Source organism: Vombatus ursinus, unplaced genomic scaffold (assembly GCF_900497805.2).
Source record: "Vombatus ursinus unplaced genomic scaffold, bare-nosed wombat genome assembly UNPS02000577.1, whole genome shotgun sequence".
Lineage (NCBI taxonomy): Eukaryota > Metazoa > Chordata > Mammalia > Diprotodontia > Vombatidae > Vombatus > Vombatus ursinus.
Window position 1 is genome coordinate 296,194 of NW_020940355.1, and position 20,543 is coordinate 316,736.

Below are 20,543 nucleotides of genomic sequence, written 5' to 3' on the forward strand. Positions count from 1 at the left end.
GGTAGGTGGTACAGTGGATAGAATGCTGGGCCTGGAGTTGAGAAGACCTGAGTTCAAGTTCAACTTCAGATACTTACTAGCTGTGTGCCCTTGGACAAGTCACTTAACCTCTGTTTGCCTCAGTGTCCTCAATAGTAAAATGGGGATGATAGTAGCACCTACCTCCCAGGGTTGCTGTAAGGATCAAATGAGATATTATTTGTAGAGTGCTCAGCATAGTGCCTGTCACATAGTAGATGCTATATAAAAGGTATTATAATCATAATAATAATTATTATTAATATGTTGCAGTCTACTCTACCATATGCTTCTCCAGTGCCTTTTGGGCGACCCACAACTTTAATTCTTTGGAGGTTGTGGTAGTCAGTAACTTGAAGCCATATACTATCACTGAAATAAAAACATTAAAAAACAGGGTCTTAATTTCTTTGAGAAGTTTAGGGTCATTAAAAATATTGCACAATTGCCAAAAGGCTATCTAGCTTGCTCTCCTTCACCTATTCAATTCTCACTCCAGTTCACTTTTCATATATAGTATCTAAGATTAAAATTCAAGATACTTATATCTAAGATAGCAGGACCAGTTCTATGGGTTGCCTATCCAAATGCAAATCTTACCCCCTTCATACTTGGATTTTCCTGTATGGATGATTAAATCAATATCTTGGGAGTGATTTTGAACCTCATTTAGGAGTCCTTATAACATCCTTGGATTTCATACAATCAACACAATAGTATCTGAAAAGTGCAGTATCTAGAGAACCTCCCCATCTATAGGGAAACTGCCTCCAAGGTGATTTTTAGGCTCTTTTGATTTCCTTGTTGAGATAACTAATGTACTTCAGGTAAACTTCTTTTGGAAGTCTTTTTTGATGTTTGTTCTTTTATCAGCTTCCCATTTGGGGGTTTAATATTTAAATAGGCCAGTTTGGAGTTTCCTGTATTCTGCGCTATATATTTTTCTCATTTTATTTTCTTTTAATTTGGTCTTAATTTTGGTCTTTGCTCTAATAAGTTGATGATACAACTGTATGCAAACAGTTAATTTGGAAATAACTTTTATACCAGTAACCAGTTATCTACTGACTTTTAAAATGTAGTCACTTTCATTTTTGAAGAAGTTATTTAGTCCTTTACATCTCCAATGTCTATTCTTGAGAAAAGTATAATATATTGTCATGAAGTTTCTGTATAGCCTACAAGTCTTCCTCATTTCTTATCTTTTTGTTTGTTTGTTTGTTTGTTTTGTTTTTTGGTGAGATGACTGGGGTTAAGTGAGTTGCCCAGGGTCACACAGCTAGTAAGTGTTAAGGCTGGATTTGAACTCAGGTCCTCTTGACTCCAAGGCCAGAGCTCTATTCACTGTGCACCTAGCTGCACCCTCATTTCTTATTCTTAAACCACAGTTTCTAACATATTCTGCTGTCTTGTTTTTGCATTAAGGTCATTGAGTATCAAAGTGCATGCTTATTTAATTTGGATGTTCTTCAAGTTTTTGATAGAGTTTTTCTGTCTCTTCCTCCTCTACAAGAGGTGCTAGAAAACAGATGGAAATTTTTTTGGTGGTCTTTTTATAAATTCTTATCATAAGCACTATGATATTAGATTACCACATATCCCATGAAATAGTGTCTGTTGTTGCCTTTAGATGTATAACCAAAGTTAACTCTTCAAGGTGGACCTGAGAACCATACTTCCATTTAGCTGCAACTTACTTTTGTCTTCTAGTTTTATTTGTATTGAAAACGTAAAAATTGATGTGATTCAGTTCATCTAATATATTGGTTTTTAACTCTGGGTCCATGGTTGAGAATGATGGATAGATTTCAGGGGGTCCATGAACAACTTGGATGAGAAAAACTTCCATTTCTATTTTCACTAACTTCTCACTGGAATTTAACATTTCCTTTAATTACTTAAAAACACTGTTTTGAGAAGAGGTCAATAGATTTCATCAGCTTGTCAAAGGGGGATACATGATGTAAGAAAAACTGAGAATTATTTTAATAGTATACACACTCACTGCTCACTGGACAAAGGTCTTACACTTAACAGTTAAGTTAATGTTTATAGGTGGTTGAAAAAGGGTGTACTTTTTAGCACTCTGTCTCCTTTTCTGCTAATATACCATTACCACTACAGAAGAGGTAGGAAATCACTTAAAACTAAATTCCATTTTGCATTTTTCTTTGTTGCAAAGGTGGTCGGGTCAAAGAATTCATCAGTGTGGATGAGCTTCTCCTCACTTAGCTAGACTGGCTCTCATAAAGCAGACAGTCTATAGCTGAGCTCAGAGTAGTTTTGCCAGCATGGTAGAAACTCCTAGTTCTTGTCTTTCTCTGGCATAGCCTTAAAGAACAAAGAATTGCTTACCTACCATAATAAGGCATTATAGTAAGGTTTTTTTAATTTATCAGATTAAAAAACAAACTTTAACAAAAGCTTCTGGATGTACATTTTAAGTTTCACTGAAAATATATCTACATTACATATTATTTAACTGTTTGCTTATTTAATATGTTTTACAGCTGGTGCCAATCACTCCAAATCATGCAATGAGTTCAGAGCTAAAAATAGGATATTATCCTGAAAAATATATGTGTACTCTGAAATATGCATATATATATAATATATTAATACACACACACATCTCTTTCTATATATAACACATATATAACATATAAATAACACACACACATTATATATACATAGAGAGAGAGAGAGGTGTATATGTATATCATGCACACATATATATTAAAAAAATCTAAAGGTTAAATGCAACCTCAGACACAGCTATGTAATCTTAGGCAAGTCACTTGGCCTCTTTGCCTCAGTTTTGTCTTCCTGGGCTGTTCTGAGGATCAAATGAGATAATATTTGTAAACTGCTTAGCACAGTGTCTACATAGTAAGTTCTATGTAGGTGTTAGCTAGTACTATTATTATTTACAATTTCTTTAAAGTCATGTCTGTACTACTATGTAAAATATCATAAAACGTTAAAACTCTCAGGGGTCATTTTTACTCCAATATCCTCTTCTTATAGAAGGAACTGTTTGTTAGAGTGTAATCTTGTAGCTACCCTGTCAGTCTGAAGAATTACGATTAGCCCATCTTTGATGGTTGCTGATTCCAAAGAATTTGCCTGTACTGATTTCCCCCACTGAAAATCTTAGATTTTCTCTTTCCTGGTGTGTCAGGATTCAATGGAGAAAAGGGAATCCTCTAGTTGGTTAGTTAAATGCTATCAAGATCTATGGAGAGTTCATGAGTCCCCATGATAATTGTTTTAGTGTTCGTGTGGGCTTCCTGGTAAACTAACTCCATTAATATCTCTTGGTGTTGAGTGCCTGGAAATGGGTACAATTGTGGAGATGATAGAGTAGATGTGATACTTAGATAGAATAGTAAGTTAACACTTCTTTTTGCAAAGCCCTAACACACAAATAAAATTTTCTTATGAAATCCACTGAGATCCACTTTATAGTTTCTAATATTTCTTTTTAAGCATTGTTTAGTTCCTTTGGGGTTTCTTTATGTTTTTTCTCTTCGTAGCAAGTCAGCCTAGCTAAAGCAGTAAGGAGCCCTGAGGGACAGGCAGGAGATGGCATGTGCCAGGCAGGAGATGGCATGTGCCAGGCAGGTCAAACTTTCCCTCACACCTCAATGGAAATAACCCAGGACCCTGTTTTCAAGAACTACCTCCAGGCTTTTATTGTTAATTACGTCCCAGCCCCCACAGCCATCTTTTAGGGGATCAGCCTTTATGATAATATGACCTGGCAATTGCCTCTGCAGGTGCTCTAGAGGCAGCCTCCTCCACAGCCAGAACCAGTAAAGACCCAGAAAAGAACGCTGTCACCACCAAAGTCCTTGGCACCATGCCAAATGGTTCAACATTAAAAGTAGATGTGATTTAAAAAAAAAAATGAAATGACACTAAGGAAGATGAATTACCATTTGCCTTACCACTAGTCCTTTCCATCTGATTTACATCTAAAACCTCCTACAGTATATAGCAAATAAGATAATATTTGTGACATATTTAGCACAATGTCTGGCATTTAGTAAGTGCTATATAAATGTTAGCTATTATTATTATTATTATTATTATTATTATTTACATTTTTTAGGTCACGTCTACACTATGTCATCTACGTTTGACCGCATTACTACCCCCATTTAGAGCCAAACCCCTTGATAGCAAAAGCTCTCTGATTTTTCTGTTCATATCTCCAACACTTAGCACAGTAGTTTGTATAAAGTAAATGATTAATACATGTCTGTATACACATATATCTTGATATAACCATGTACATCTACATATAGAGCCAGGTGCACAAATACTCATATGCATTCTCAATTTTTTGTTTTTACCACTTGTCACAGATTATCAGTATTAAAAGGAACTTCAGAAATCTAGGCCAACATATACCTGAATAAGAATTCCCTTCTCCACATAACCGAGAAGTGATCATCCAGATTTCACTTCGAGACTGGAAAGGCAACATGATGTAGAGAACAGGGCAAAGGGAAATGGAGTTCTGGAGTCTGGAAGACTTGGGTTCAGCTCCCATATCAGACACTTACTAGATTTGTGATTCTCTTAGCCTTGCTGTGCCTCAGTTTCCTCATATGTGAATTGAAGGATTTAGACTCAATGACCTCTATAATGGTCTCTAGAAAGCCTTTGAGGTCTTCTAGCTCTATATCTATGATCCTGCTGCCTTCATTGTTCCTGGGCAGAGATAAATATCATGCATTAGGGCTTCAGCTCACCTTCTTGGCAAAAGAAGACTCGGGTATAAAACATACCATGAACATTCTCTCCAACATCTGGAAATTTTTTGTGAACCTCAGACTGCTTCTCATATCCTCTGAGGAAGAAGGAACTACTAACAGTTCACTTGCCCCACTCATCCAGGATCAGAACCTGTCCCCATCATTAACCCCTAATGAGTTTGTCTCATGGGCCTCCCCTCATTAGAAAGACTCCTTAGGTATATCCTTCTGGGATTCCCCAAGTCACCACATGCTCAGATGGGGCCCCTGGGCATATGTTTTACAGGACAGGGAAAGGAGCTTTAGAGAAATCTCAAGTTATTTTTTGTTGGGATCATAGACATGGAGACAAGGGTCACAGAGAACCTTTGTTCTATTCCTTCATCCCTAACCCATATCTGGAAATCCAGATCAAATACTCTGTGAGAGATTTTATTGGAGAAGAAGCAGAATAATGATTCTCAAGCTACTAAGGGATGCCCTGCTCAATCCTCATAGACCCATGACAATGCAAAAACATGAGTTGTAGCTTCCTCAACATAACTAAGAGCCTTTCAAAAGACATTAGGGATTTTCCTACTTGAGGCCTTCAGAGGCCTACTTGAGGTTGGGAAAATAGGAGTAAGGAAGGCACAGATAGCTGCTTACTACAGCTACACCTGGGTGCCACAGATAGAAGACACGACTTAAATCTTTATTACATTTTGTCTTGTATTTGTTATTTTTCATTGGTGTTAATCTCTTGAACTTCTTCTTGGTGAGGGCCATGTCTTTTCTATTTCTTCTAGCTTTCCTACTAACAATCACTCACTCATTCAATCAATCAAAAAGTACTTATTAAGCAGATATGGCCAGATACTGTACTAAGCACTGGAGATGAAAAGAAAAAGTAAAAACAATCCCTACCCTTTAGCAACTTGTATTCTAACAAAATGTTGGCTGCTCACCAGGTGCCTAAGACAACTTTGTTGACTTGCCTGATCTTATGATACCAGTCAGATGGTCAAATTCAAGGGAATGTAAATACAATGGCCACGTTGCTTCTGAATTGTACTTCTTAATAATAATAATAGCTAATATTTATATACCATCTGTTATGTGCCAGGCACTTCACAATCATTGTCTCACTTAATCCTCCCATCAACCCTGAGAAGTAGGTTATTATTTTCATTTTATAGATGAAGGAATTGAGGCAGAGGTTTAAGTGTCTGAGGCTGGATTTGAATACACGTCTTCCTGTCTCTGGAGGCAGGTAGGTGGTACAGTGGCTGGAGTGGCCTAGAGTTAGGAAGACTCAAGTTCAAATCCAGCTCGGACATTAGCTGTGTGATCCTGGGCTAATCATTTCACCCTGTTTGCTTCAGTTTCCTCACCTGTAAAATGAGCGGCAGAAGGAAATGGCAGACCACTTCAATATCTTTGTTAAGAAAACCCTAAATGGGGTTCCTAAGAGTTGGACATGACCGAATAACAACTTCCTGACTTCAGGATTAGCACTCCCTACTGCACCACCTTGTTCCCTTAGTCTTCTCTTGTAGCAGACCACCTCTTTCTGCACCCAGTTGGTACCTTTAAGTCTTACAACTATTTAAGTCTTACAGCTTTTAAGTCTTACAATAAGATAGGTCTATGGTGACATTGAATTTGGATATCACATTTTCATTTGTACTTGGGAGGCTATGCAATGGGATAGTGGTGGTAGGGATCTGTAGTCGTAATGCATTTGTTCAACATTTTAAAATAAGTTACTGTCACATATGGGGACTATAATTTTTGGCAGGTAACAGCAGCATCAAAAAATCATTAGGCAGCTCTTAAGTTGCTAAGAGCTCTATTGTGAGAAAAAGCCATTCTCAACTGGGGATCTTATAATTTAAATTGGAACTAATAATCTGAAGAAATATAATAACAATTACACCTTTTACAAGACTTAATTCCAAAGTTTTCTACTGATTTACAAATATACATCCTTACATAACAAGGAAAATTAAAAAGAGAAGAACTACCTAATTCCAAGTAGAGATTAAAAAAAAGGTTTATAAGCTATTTCTTATTTAGATCTATACTGTTGTGGACTAACACTCATATGCTTGATCAAAAATATTTTTCTTCCCACTCTTCAGAATTCTAATAATAATAATAACAATATTGTGTTGATCTTCCTACGGTTGTCTATTGACCATGCTATATAGGACACATGACTTGAGTTTTTCTAGTGGTGGATTTTGCTGAGTCATCCAGACTGTCTCCTTTGATTCCTCTTGAGACCAGTGGCATGTATTTTCAAGGGTGCTCATTAAGGTTATAGAGGTATTGTATGGCTATGAGAAAATTTTTCTCTATGGAAAGCCAATCAGTTATGTGAATCAACTGAACTAGCCTGTGCAGACAAGTCCAGGGGCTTTCTTCATTAACTGCTATCCTCATTCAACTGGTAGAGACCTAATGAGAAGTGTTTCTCAAGAAGTTGAACTTGTTGGTATTTTAGGGCTTGAAATAGAAAAAAAGTGCAAAGATGCTAATAACACACACTAAAAGGGGTGAGAGTATAATTGATGTGGGATTTCACTTGTATCTTAAATTTCTGTAAAGAGAAGACAGAAGTATAAATTATATGATTCTTGAGTTCAGGGACCTTGTCTTATTTTGAATCTTATCCAGCACCAGGCATATTGAATTGCATGGAATGGACACTTAGTAAATACTTGGTGAATGAATTAATATCTTTTTTTGAATGTATGTAGGTGTGAAGAAGGTGGTTATGTATTTTCTTTCTAGAGATATGCAGTTAATTATCATGTTGCCTATCAATTATTTGTTGTTGTTCAGTCGTTTCAGCCATGTCTGACTCTTCATGACCCCGTTTGGGGTTTTCTTGGCAAAGATACTGAGGTAGTTTGCCATTTCCTTCTCCAGCTCATTTTACAGATGAGGAAACTGAGGCAAACAGGGTGAAGTGACTTGCCCAGGGTCACACAGCTGGTAAGCATCTGAGGCTGGATTTGAACCCAGGTCTTCCAGATTCCAGGCCTGGCATTCTGTCTACTGTGCCACCTAGCTGCCCCAAATATTTACATTTTTTATTAATTTGATTACTTTTCTAATGGAGCAATTTCAATATATTTTGAAGTTGGGTAACACTTTTGTTGATATTCTTCACATTGTTGAACATTATTAAGGTGAGGCCTGGAAGTAAGAGCTTGGATTTGTGGACATCAGCTAAAAATGGCATCTATAATCACGCTTTCTTTCCTTCTCCACGAATATCGGGGGTTAGTGAACCTAGTCCGTAAACCATTCTGGAGGTTGGTCTGAAGGCAATGTTGCATTTGTTTGCCTCTAAATGATAAAACTAACTTTACGTGGACCTTCATTTATTACCCAACATCTTTCAAATCTATATTTGATACTTTTTTTGGGTGGGTGGGGAGAGGAGGAGGAAGAGGACACTGGACCTGTGCTTTCAGAAGATCATAGATGCTGAGCTAAAAAGGACTTCAAAGGCCATCCAGGCCAACTCCTTAATTTTACAGTTGAAACCAAGGCCTAAAGAGATGCCCAAGGCCAAACAGGCAGTAAGTTTCAGAAGTGAGATGTGGGAGCAGCTAGGTAGCACAGTGGGTAGAGCACTAGCCCTGGGGTCAGGAAGACCCAAGTTCAAATCCAGTCTCAGACATATAACACTCACTGGCTGTGTGACTCTGGGCAAGTCACTTAATCCCAATTGTCTCACCAAAGGAAAAAAAAAATGGGATCTCAGAAGTGAGATGTGAACTGAGGTCACCTGACTTCCAAGCCAGTATTCTTTGCACTATATCCCATTGCTTTCAATGACATAAAGGAACTCTCTGATGAAATAGATACCTCTATTAATATAGATCAGCACGGGCTCTGAAACCTAAGACAGTTGCAAGGGGTAGGGGTGAGACTGTGACATGCCCAGGGTCAGTCATTCAGTCAATAAACATTTTTTTTTTTTTGGCACTTACTACAGTGCCAGACATTATGCTAAGCACTAAAGATGCAGAAAGAAGCAAAAGACAGTCCCTGTCTTCAAGGAGCTCACACAGATTGCATATGTCAGAGACAGGACTTGAACTCAGATCCTTGTGGCTCCCAGACTAGCTCCACATCCACTATACCATGCCTGTCCCTCATACTATTGTACCAAACTTAAAATAATAATTCCCATTTGTATAATGCTTTAAAATTTGCAAAGTGCACAACCTTAAGAGGTAGCGATTACAAGAATTATTATCATCCCCATTTTATAGATTAGGAAATAGAGACTCTTAAGAGTGCGTAGGCAGTAGGTATAGTGCTATACCAGGGTCAGGAAAACCTGAAATCAAATCCAGCCTTAGACACTTATTGTCTGTGTGACCCTGGACAAGTCACTTAACTCCTATCAGCCCCAGTTTCCTAAATTTTAAAATGGGGTTAATAATAGCACCCACCTTCCAGGGTTGTTGTGAGTATAAAATAATAGTTGTGAAGCAGTTGGCAGACTATATAAAAGTTATCATCATCATCATCATCATCATCATCATCATCATCATTATTGACTTGCCTCTGATCACTTAGCTGAAGCAGACCATCTGAGACGTGATTCAGATCCAGGTCTCCTCACTTTAAGTTAAGTACTCTATCTACCTGCTCACTCTCTTCCACTAACCTTTCACATTAATTCAGTCAGCAGTCTCTTTCCCCACCACCAACTCACAAACTGCTCCCCTTTACCAACTAAAAACAACTTTCAAGACTGCTGAGTTTTGTAATGCCATACAGTAATTTTATACATTTGAATGACTTCATGGCAAAGCCACTCAAGAATACATGTCAGTCATTTATATTTCAGAATCCCATGGCAGAAATATGGCTGGAGTGGCTTCTCTGTTTTTATATTTATGTATGTTTTTTTAAATAGAGAGCTACATACTGCAGAAAACAGCTTCTTTCTTGCAACCAATCTCTCCCAAGAAAATGTGTGGCTGCCCTTGGTACCCCCACAAAAGCTAATTACACAGGAAAGCAGAAACCCAGGTATGATGTAAACTGTGTGTGTGAAGGGGCTGGGGCACACACATCTGTGTGACTTTTGGTAAGCTTTTGTTTTTTTAAATTTTAATCAGCAAACATTTACTTTCTCTCTTTCACACTTCTCTTGCTCCAAATTGAAAACAAAACAAAACAAAACAAAACCAAGTCCAAAAAACTTGTAATAAATATGTTAAACCAATTCCCTCTTTGGTCATGTCAAAACATGAGTCTCATTCTGCATCTCGTGACCATCTCACTTTTTATTGGTTAAGTCTCAGTTTCCTCATTTGTAATAATGAGAGTTTGATTAGATGATCTCTAAAATTGCTTCCCACTCAATCCTTTGATGATCCTTCCTCTTCTATATTCCCCCAATGTCTAATAGTGATAGACGGTGAGGCCTCAACTCATCCTTGTGCACTGACTGATGCCACACGAAAACTTCCAGGTGCCGGTGCTTTGCTCCCCGAGAACACTTGTTTCCCTGATAGACCCCGGGACAAGTGTAAGAGCAGGAGACGCGTCGCCGTCACCCTCCCTGGGGGCACAAGCACGCCACCGGGTCTAGTTTGCGGACTCCGCTCCCTGCGCGTGGCTGCGGTTGCTATGGAAACGGCGGAAAATAACAACTCCATGCCCCCATGGGTGTAGGCAGCTCTTGTGCTGTAGTAGTGGTAACAGAAGAGCAGCAGCGAAGTCCGCCGCCGGCCCGCCGCGCTAGCGCAAGCGTAGGAGCAGCAGCGCGAGCCGCCCGCCCTCCTCCAGCCCAGCAGCCGCCCGAGCTTGGTAGGGAGCTCGCTCGAGACCCCGCGAGCGCCAGATTCCCGGGGAACAGCCACCTGCAGCAGCAGCACCCTCTCCAGCCTCTACCGCCGCGGGGAACACCGGCGCAAGGCCCACTTGCCTGGGTAAGCCGAAGACCCAGCTGCACCTGGTTGCAGCCTCCTGCGCCAGGCTAGTGTCGGTATGTAGTCTTTTCTACTTGGGGCTCTCCTTAAGTCCCCCCACATCGCCTCTACCAGCCCTGGGAGCCGATGTGCCCTGATGCTTGCATATTCAAATGATGCACTTCTGTCTGCTGCGTGTGCCTGGGAGCAGGGAGCTCAGGGGGTCCGAGGATTGCTGTAGGTCAAGAGTGGGAGGGGGAAAAGGGAGCCCTTGGCAATTTCTCCTCTCGTCTTCCCTTTCTTCTGCCTGGGGATGCGCCTTGTGCCTCCTTGCACTGTGCTGGAGAGAGAAAGAGGAGCCCTGGGGGTTGCAGTCACCTTAAACTTTTTAGAGTTGGCAGAAGGGAGGAAGTCAGGAATCCTAGGGGTTGCAGGGGTCACGACCTTTATTGCCTTAAACTTTTTGGAGTTGGCAGGAGGGAGGGAGTAAGGAGAGAATCAAGCTGTCTGGAAGGAGTAAAGAAATTGACTATTAAAACTTCGGTGTCTGTAGTATTTCTAGCTGCCTCCTCTCACTCATCTCCCCCTTATAAAACATCCCATTTTGCATGTCTTAGCATGTAGCCTTTTTTTGCGTACGTGCACAACATACATTTCTTGCTTGGCATATATATGTATATATATATATATTTAAGAAGGTACAAAATGTATTTGGCATATGTATTTAATATGGTACAATAGCTGCATAGCTCACATAACAGCATATATATGTATATGTGCTTTTATAAGGTTGAATATATATGTGTACATGTCTGTCTATCGAGAGAGGACATATGTATGCTGATTGATGTAGATTGTGCTGACATATTTAAAGCACTTTCATTAAATCCTGTAATCTGTGTAATCAATTTAAACATTATGTCTAACGGATAGACATCTGTTAGTTTTACATCTGTTTATCCCCCCAGTAGTTGATTCAGTGTATGTGTGTGTTTGTCATAGAGAGGCTTCGGAAGAACTCGTTGTTATAGAAATACAGCTGTAGACTGTGCCTGAGACTCTGACAGCTACTAAGAAGCCAGCCAGCACAAGAGGAAAGAAGCAGGAAGGAGGTGGTCCTGTGGTAGAAGATGAGTAGCACCAGTACAAGATCCAACTGCCTGACTCAGCCAGTAGTGAAGAGCGTGCTGGTGTATCGCAATGGGGACCCCTTCTTTGCTGGACGCAGAGTGGTCATCCATGAGAAAAAGGTGTCCAGTTTTGATGTCTTTCTGAAGGAGGTGACAGGTGGGGTTCAGGCCCCCTTTGGAGCTGTCCGAAACATCTATACCCCTCGGGCAGGCCATCGAATCCGGAAGCTAGACCAGATTCAGAGTGGGGGGAACTACGTGGCAGGGGGCCTGGAAGCCTTCAAGAAACTCAAGTGAGTCATATTTGCCCTGGACTACTTATATTTTTTATTGATATTGTTGGTTTAGGAAATGCCAAACTGGGCTTTGCATAATTCCTACAGTTGTTTGAGTGGGCAGAGGAAATTTCCATACAGTAATTGACCTTTGTGTTGAATGCTCATGGTAAAGTTAATAGGGTTAAAATGGAAAGAGTTAATGGAGAGAGGAATTCACAAGGGAAGTATATCAGCATTATAAATGGGCTTCAAGTTTGGGCATAAAGTAAAAGAAAACTCTTTGGAATGATACAGCAGTTATATTCATCCTAGTAAACTGAATGTCTGATTTGATGCTCCAACATTTTGGACTCTATCTACTTTTCTTTATTGTTTCATTTAAAAAAACATTTTAAGATAAATTTCTTTTTGTTCAAGAGAAGACTTTAAAACATCATACACTCAGTGGGGGAAGTAATGTAAGCAAGCACTAGAGACTTTATTAAGAAAGAAGGAAGAACATTATTCTCTCTGTATTTCACTCTTTTCTTTTATAAATGTTCATTTTGCTCAAAATGTTTTAATAATAGCTACACTTTGATTCCAACACAGCAGAAGAGAACCATCTCTCCTCACATTTCAATGAGAGATAGTAATACTGAACATTTCTGTAACTTGTTAGTTACAAAATACTTTCCATACACTATTGAATTAAATAATATCTCATTTGAGGATTAAATGTGGTCAAATATACATTATTACAATTGAACTTCCTAACAGCCACCAGGGGTGTACACATTATTGTCCCCATTTTATAGATGAAAAGATTGAGGATTAGTGAAGTTGTGGCTCACCCAAAGTCATTTATTTGATTAAGTAAGTGGTTAAGTCAAATTTGAGCCGAGGGCATAGGATCGTAGATCTAGAACTGTAAGTTCTAAACTAACCCCCCCGCCCCCTTTTTTTTTTTAGTAGATGAGGGAGTAGAGGTCCCAGGACGTTAAGTGACTTTCCCAAGATCTCATAGGTCCTAAGTGTCACAGGTAGGATTTGAATCCAAGTCTTATAACTCTACAGCCAGTACCTTTTCTGCTATATCACACTGCTTCTGGCTCAAAATGCAGTGTTATCTCCATAATGTTAAAACATAAATAATTTTGAAAGAATAAGCTTTTCTCTTCATATTCTAATGAAGATGTCCAAGTTTTTCACTCCTCTACTATTGAATTCATCTGAATTCAGATAAAAGAAATAGTCAGTCCTGGGGCTAATTTTTGTGGAAGGTAAGGGATAAATTCATTTCCCCTATCTTGAAACAAACCAATCAAAATTATCCTTCTTGCAGCAATTGTTAGTCATGTGTCTCTTCAGATGTAGGCCTTATGGCACCAGTTTTTAGATGTCAGATTACAGTATCATAGAATTAGAACTGGAGAGGACTTTTAAGATCATCTAAATCACAGATCAAGATAAAGATATGTAGAGAAGTAATTTCCCCTGTTACACAGCTTGTAGTAGAGCTGGTTCTCCAATTCACTTCTGATCTCCTAGTACAGTTTTCATTCCACTATAACACACTCTTTCCACGTCAGTAGAAAAACTGTAAGATTCCAGTGTGTGATTCTTTTCTGTGCTTGGTAACATACCCAACACTGGATATGTCATCTTTGTGTTACAGTAAGAGGATAATAGAGATTCAGAAACGAGAAGAGACCTTAGAAGTCATCTTGACCAAATCTTTCATTTTACATAGGTTGAGTGATTTCACCCACATCCCCCACCCAAATGTTGTAAGTGGCAGAGCTTGCGTATAAAAGCAGACTACATGACTTTGAATTCATCACTCTTTCCATTACATGATAATTTTTATGTTGAGCACATTTTCAGTGGAAATAATATTCTGGTTTCGTGTCTGGAAATCTATCAATCAATTATGTACTATATTCCAGGCACTGTGCTCCAGGTACTGGGGATACAGATACAGAAAAAGAAACAATCACTAGGAATTCTTTAATTGATCTCTTTTGGTTACTTGGAATCTTCAAATCAAAAGATAAAAACAAACATTACTCTAGTCCAAATAGTTAATGCACATCACAGTAGATGCAAAGTATACTTTGCAAGAAGTTTAATGTCAGGCAGCTAGGTGGTGCGATTGATAGAGTGGTACATTTGTAGTCAAGAAGGACTGAGTTCAAATCCTTCCTCAGGTACTTACTAACTGGACAAGTAACTTAGCTTCTCTTGGCCTCAGTTTTCTCATCATCAAAATTGGCACATTACAAGGTTGTTGTGAGGATCAAATAAGTTTATGTGTAGATATATCTATATAACTTTGCAAAACTTAGAGTGATAAAACAATGTTAGTTATTATTATTATGCTTGTAAAATCAAATGTTACAAGTATTGAGAGATTAGAACATCTATTTCTGCTTTCAATTTACAGCTAATGCGGATTGCTGAATATATGAGTTTTTCTTGGTCTGAATGACAATTTATTTTCATTTATTCCAGAAATATGAATTTCTGTTATGATGATGGAATCCTAATGGAATTATATGTTAACTTTTAAAAATTTGAACTTGTGGGTTTGTGTAGTGAAATAAATTAGTGGAAGGAAACTCAGAGAAGTTTCACGTTGTAACTTGTGTGGTCAATCATTCAGGGCCAGCCTTTTTTTTTTTTCTTTACAGGGGAGGGATGGGAGTGGAGAGATAATGGAGGAAAAGAGTGATGCTCATATATATATATATATATATATTTCATATTTTTTAAAAATGAAAGTAAGCAACTTTCATCCCTGAATATATTATACCCAATTTTTTGGTTTTGCTAACAAATAGATTGCTAGAAGTTTTGCTTTTGGGACCCAGACAAAACTCTATGCATCTATTTATTATGGATGCAGTAAGACAACATGGCATAATGGATAGAGAGCTATATATGGCATCTTGAAGACCTGGGTTCAAATTCTGCCATAGGCATCTATAAACTTTTTCACTTGGACAAGTTGCTTAACCTGTATGAGTTTCAGTTTCCTCGTCTGTAAAATGGGAATTATATTATCTACCTCAGGGTTGTTGTGAGATTGAAAGGAAATAATATATGTTAAGGGCTTCGTGAACTTTAATATATTAATGTCAGTTATTATTAAAGAATATTGAGAAATTATATTTTATAAGAGATTGTTATTTTTAATAGTCAGAATAGTCTCTCTTTATGTCACTATACTTACTGATTCTATAGATCTGAAGTCAGTTCACTGTATCTTTTCTGTTGGAAAAGTTCCAGGCTGGGTGAAGGGTAGGGAAAAATTGGGTCATAGCATGAAATGTTCCTGGAGTTTAGGAATACAGAACAACCTCTCAGGTGTGAGAGATGGCATACTTGCTTACACAGTCTAAATATATGTATGAAGGAGAAGGTTGCTTATTTTCATATATGTGTATTTTGCTTTAAGGGACATTAATTTTTTTGTTTAAATGTTTTTAAATTAATATTAGACAGAAAAGGAAATGTTTATTCTACTTTATATGCTTTATATAATTGAAAGATTTAAGCCTTAAGAAAGAGCAGCATGATAGAAAGTTAAATAATATAAAGGCAGTAATATGTAAAAATTCAGTATTGGGTGAATTTATTGCAACAATCATTTATTTATTTATTTATTTTTATTTTTTAGGCAGTTGGGGTTAAGTGACTTGCCCAGGGTCAGATAGCTAGTAGGTGTCAAGTGTTTCATCTGAGGCTGGATTTGAACTCAGGTCCTCCTGACTTCAGGGCCAATGCTCTATCCACTGCGCCACCTAGCTGCCCCACAACAATTATTTATTGAGCATCTCTTATGTGCATACTGTGCTAGGAAACATCTGAAATGACAGGAACAGATTTAAAAAGATAAATCCAGTATACCATCATTGTAATGAAAAAATAGAGACCTTCAGAGGTCACCTAATCCATCCTTCTGTCTCTGAGTATACCCAAACCATCCCAGTTGGATTGGTATCTAACCTAATCTTAAAGCACTCTAGAGATAAAAAAAAAAATTTCCTTGGTATGTTACTCTAGTGCTCACAATCATTATACTCCTTCACTTTATTTTACCTGAATGCCTCCTGGTGCAATGTAATCCCCATTTCCTTTTCTTCTGTCATTGGCAAAGACATAAAATATCAGTCTGTATAAATCATCTTTCATATCAGAATCCATGTAGGAAGCAGGAATCTACTAAATAAATTGGGTAGTTAATGATTATGCAAATAATGTTCACTAAGTTCTGTAATAAAAGTATCTTTCTGAGGTTTCTGACCTCTTGAAACTTAGAGAAGAAGTTATCCAGTTCTGATCAGTGATGTAGAAAGCAGTTCTTGCCATTAGTTTTGTTTTTTTTTTTTTAAACGCAAATTTTTAGATATGGTTTGTTATTTCAATTTTAAACAGTTCTTTGGTTAACAAATACATATATGAAAATCCTCTTAACAGTTTGTTGTATTTTCATTAGTTGTTAACATATACTGATTATCTCACTCAAGTGCTATGAAAATGATCTTTGTTTATTTATTTTTCAGCTACCTGGACATAGGAGAACCAAAGAAGAGACCAATGGAAGTTGTTAATTCAGAGGTAATCCTACTACATTTAAATTTTTTTAAAATCCTAATTAATATCAGTTCCACTTTGACATTTAAAAAAATAAAGATACTAGTTCATATTTCAAAAGTGATCTTTATTTTATATCATACTGATTTTTAAAGCTTCTAAACAATTTACTTCTTGTTTTAGTCATGAGGCAATATCTAATAATAGCAGGAATGGGCTTTATGTACCCATTGCCCGTTTCTTGTGGTAAAATTCTTAGGAATTTTTGCTGTAGTATGAGAAGAGAAATCTGAACCTTGACACAAAATCCTATTTCTTTTGCACCTCCTTTTCCCTAAACGTTCACTTATCCCCAGGATGATATGGTGAGGAAGAGAAATGTTGCAATAGCAAAGATCTCACTCACTGGAAGTCATGAGTGGCTATGCTAAAGATAATGTCTAGTTAAATAAGATTGGATGGATTATTGAACCCACTTAGTCCCTTTATATTTTGGCTTTATCCCTTTACTTTTGTGCTTTCTTCTCACCTGCTTAGTCAAGTGAAGGAACTTTTAAAAGTAGCCTCTCAGTCCTAGGTGCTTCACTGCACTTGTTCATGGAAGTCCAGAGAATTACCCCAGTTTTGACAAAGTTGAACTTCGGCTAAGGTAAACTTTCTTCCTTTCTCATTTTGAGGATTTGGAATAAACCATGGTTAACAAGCATGTTTAAAGTACCAAACTCCTCTAAAATCTCAACAGGACTTCTGGGAACTCTGTGGAAAGTTTCATCATTTTCCTTATGAAAATATGGACTAAAAGGGAAGTCTAGTCAGCATAGAGTGTGAAGCAGAGATGGAGGTTTAGCCTTTTCCGGAATTTGGTTCAGTAACTGAAGCTTTCCCTTCCCATTTTTACTATGTGCTAGAAATAACATCTTTGAGTTTATCACATTATTAGGGAAACAGCACACAGAAAAAAATTGTAACATCCCTTTCGTATTCCTAGGGAGAATGCTCTCTTCTCACATCATGTATATATAACTTTTATTGCTAAAGGAATATAAATAAATATATAGTACTTGAAAGATTGGGGGGAAAATGCATTTCACTATTGAAATTATTTGGACAATATGCTATTCCTAAATAAAGCTTCACAAATAACCAACATTTTAATTTGTATTATGAAATTTTAAAAAGTAATGAGTATTTCAATAGCATTCTTAAATATGATTTTCAGTGTTTGTCAAACTTATTGTTCATGAAAGTGACAGACATAGCTTAAAGTAGGTCAGGAGAAACATTTCTATGTTATGTCTGCATTAAAACTAAAAACTCAGTGTCATTTGTCTGCATAAGGATAAAAATTAATAAATTATTGAAGATCCTAATTCTTTTGTAAAGGATAGCCATTTGTTAGCTTAAGGCAGGTTGTATGACTTGCTTATAGGTGTCAGTGTAGGAAAGTGTTGAGTGAGCATGGATTCCTTCTGTGAAATATATAATTATAAAATTCAAGCAATCTTGCAAAATGTAAACATAATTTACTTACTTGGGATTCTGATGTGTTTAATAAAAACAAACCATGTTGCTAATTATCCTTAGCAATAGAAGCAGAAACAAAAGCCCTAATTAACGTATGCTTATTGTTCTTTCCTATTGGGAACATCAGTTAGTCTTTGCTCTTTATTGTTGACTTATCACAGTATATCTATATCTATCTATCTATCTATATCTCAGATATCCTAATGTATATATGTATGTATATGTATTTATGTGTGTATACACACACACACACACACACACACACACACACACACACAAATAGCTGCCCCATCTTGGTGGCCACAGGAATTTCCCTTCTGTCCTCTTGTTAGAGATTTTCCTCTCTTTCTTCCTTTCTCTTCTTGCGATTCTTTGGAGCCCTAGTACTGTTTTTATGATTCTGGCTCCTCTTCTACTCCCCAGTGTTTCTTCTTAATCTAATTGATGGTAGGGTCTCTAGTGTCAGGCTGCCAAATTAGGGGAACCAGAAACAGAGGGAGAGGTGCAAAGGAATGAAATGAAGGAGGAAAGAGGAGAGGGAAAACCCAATCCCACAACCTCTTTAAACTATCCTGCTTGATCCTTGTCCCACATCCCTGACTTGAGGATACCTGCCAACTTTTCTTACCATCCATCTAGGCTCCTATAGAACTTAGAACTTCCTTAAAACTCTTCCTTAGAACTCATTATGTTGTGTTCTACTTCTCATACCTCTTTTTCTGTGTATTATCCTCCTCTCTTTCATAATCTCTAATATGTGAACCCCATTAACTGTGTGCACAGATAATAAGTATATTAAAAATGTTGTGAAGGCAGAATAAGAAAACCTAGAAATAAATTGGACATGTGGGGCGAGTAAAGGTCAGGGAACAAGGATGATGTCCAGGTTGCGAGTCTTTGTGACCAAGAGGATGATCAGTAAGAAGCATTTGGTGATGCAAGGCTGGAGCTCAGTAGAGAGGTTAGGGCTGGATATCTGGATATCTGGGAATCATCTGCAAAGAGATGATGATGGAAGCTAATGAAATTACCAAGTGAGATTATACAGAGGGAGAAGAAGAGAGATCACAGAACAGAACCTTAGGGAACACCCATGGATGGCGGGCATGCCCTGGATGAAGAACTTGGAAAGAAGGATGAGAAGGAATAATCAGGAGGAGAAGTGGGAGAGAGAAGTGTTATGAAACCCTAGAAAGACAACAGTATCTTGGAGAAGTAGTCGATCAATAGTTTCAAAGGCTTTGAGGACGTTAAGAAAGATGAGTTTTGAAAAAAGGCCTTTAGATTTGGCAATTAAGAGATAACTGAGGGTGAAGGGTATCAAGGCTTTGGTTGTCAAGGCTATCATGGGGGAGCATACGCTGTTAGCATACTACTTTATTAGAAATATGGAGATATTTTCCCATAGAAGCATTGTCTTAAAAGGTGGTTAAGTTCTCGTGTGTGTGTGTGTATGTATACAAATACACACGTACACACACATATCTAGCCATACATCTATCCTTTAGTCCTTTTCGTGCAGTCATAGATGATCTCTTATGATCATCCTCCACCCCTCTCCCAGTGTAGTTTTCCTACAGAGTAATAATTTTTCCAGCCTAGGGTTTACTAGTGGCAAAGGATGGTGGTAATTCTTCAGGAAGAATGACCATTGTCCAATATGGTTGGTCTTTTAAATAATTTAGAGAGGATAGTATTCAAGCATTTATAAGGTAGAGTGACAGTAACCTTTCAAACTATTATAGACATGCCAATTTCATATTGACCTTTGTTAAATTCTTTTGTAGTTCTGGATTGTTCTGAGTATTTCATATAGTTGGATTGTAAAGGATGATGAAGGATCTACTAGTTTCCTTTTCTGCTTTTAGGAAGGAGAGAGAAAGAACTAGGAATCATTCTTGTATGCTAACCTTGATCTCATCAACCCACATAGCTGCCCCTTAGGAATAGAGAAAGGGAATGAGAAAAGAAAGAATAACCCAAATGGAGAGGAGAAGGTTATAAGAGGATTAGAAAAGAATAGGAAGCTTACTTTGAAGTGGTTTCTCCTGGTCTAAAGTAGGGAGAGTAGAATAAAAAAAATCAACAAAGCATGCTTCTCTTAGCATTTTCAAAAATTGACCTTCTTTATGATATCTAGCACAGTGCCTTGCATATAGTAAAAACTTAATAATATTCATAAATAAATAAAATTATATAATTAAATATCTATGCAAATAACAAGCAATATTAATAATTATTATGGTAATATTTATTAATGCAAAATTAATAATATTTGTTCAGTTGAATTGAATTGAAGGAGAAGCAGTGGAAGCCCGTCATAGA

At 37.6% G+C, this 20,543-nt stretch overlaps 1 protein-coding gene across 3 annotated transcripts in view; it reads left to right on the forward strand.

The window, feature by feature from the left end:
• The first annotated feature begins 10,588 nt into the window (after positions 1 to 10,588).
• DCDC2 (doublecortin domain containing 2) overlaps positions 10,589 to 20,543 on the forward strand; it is a 203,116-nt gene continuing 193,161 nt past the window's right edge. The window contains exons 1-3 of one of the 3 annotated variants that reach the window (XM_027861839.1): positions 10,589 to 10,785; positions 11,711 to 12,131; positions 16,664 to 16,718. In XM_027861839.1, coding sequence (XP_027717640.1) covers positions 11,839 to 12,131; positions 16,664 to 16,718 — 348 coding nt within the window. In that variant the 5' untranslated portion in view covers positions 10,589 to 10,785; positions 11,711 to 11,838. The remainder of the gene's footprint in view (positions 10,786 to 11,710; positions 12,132 to 16,663; positions 16,719 to 20,543) is intronic. The other 2 variants (XM_027861928.1, XM_027862020.1) reach the window with 2 other exon arrangements.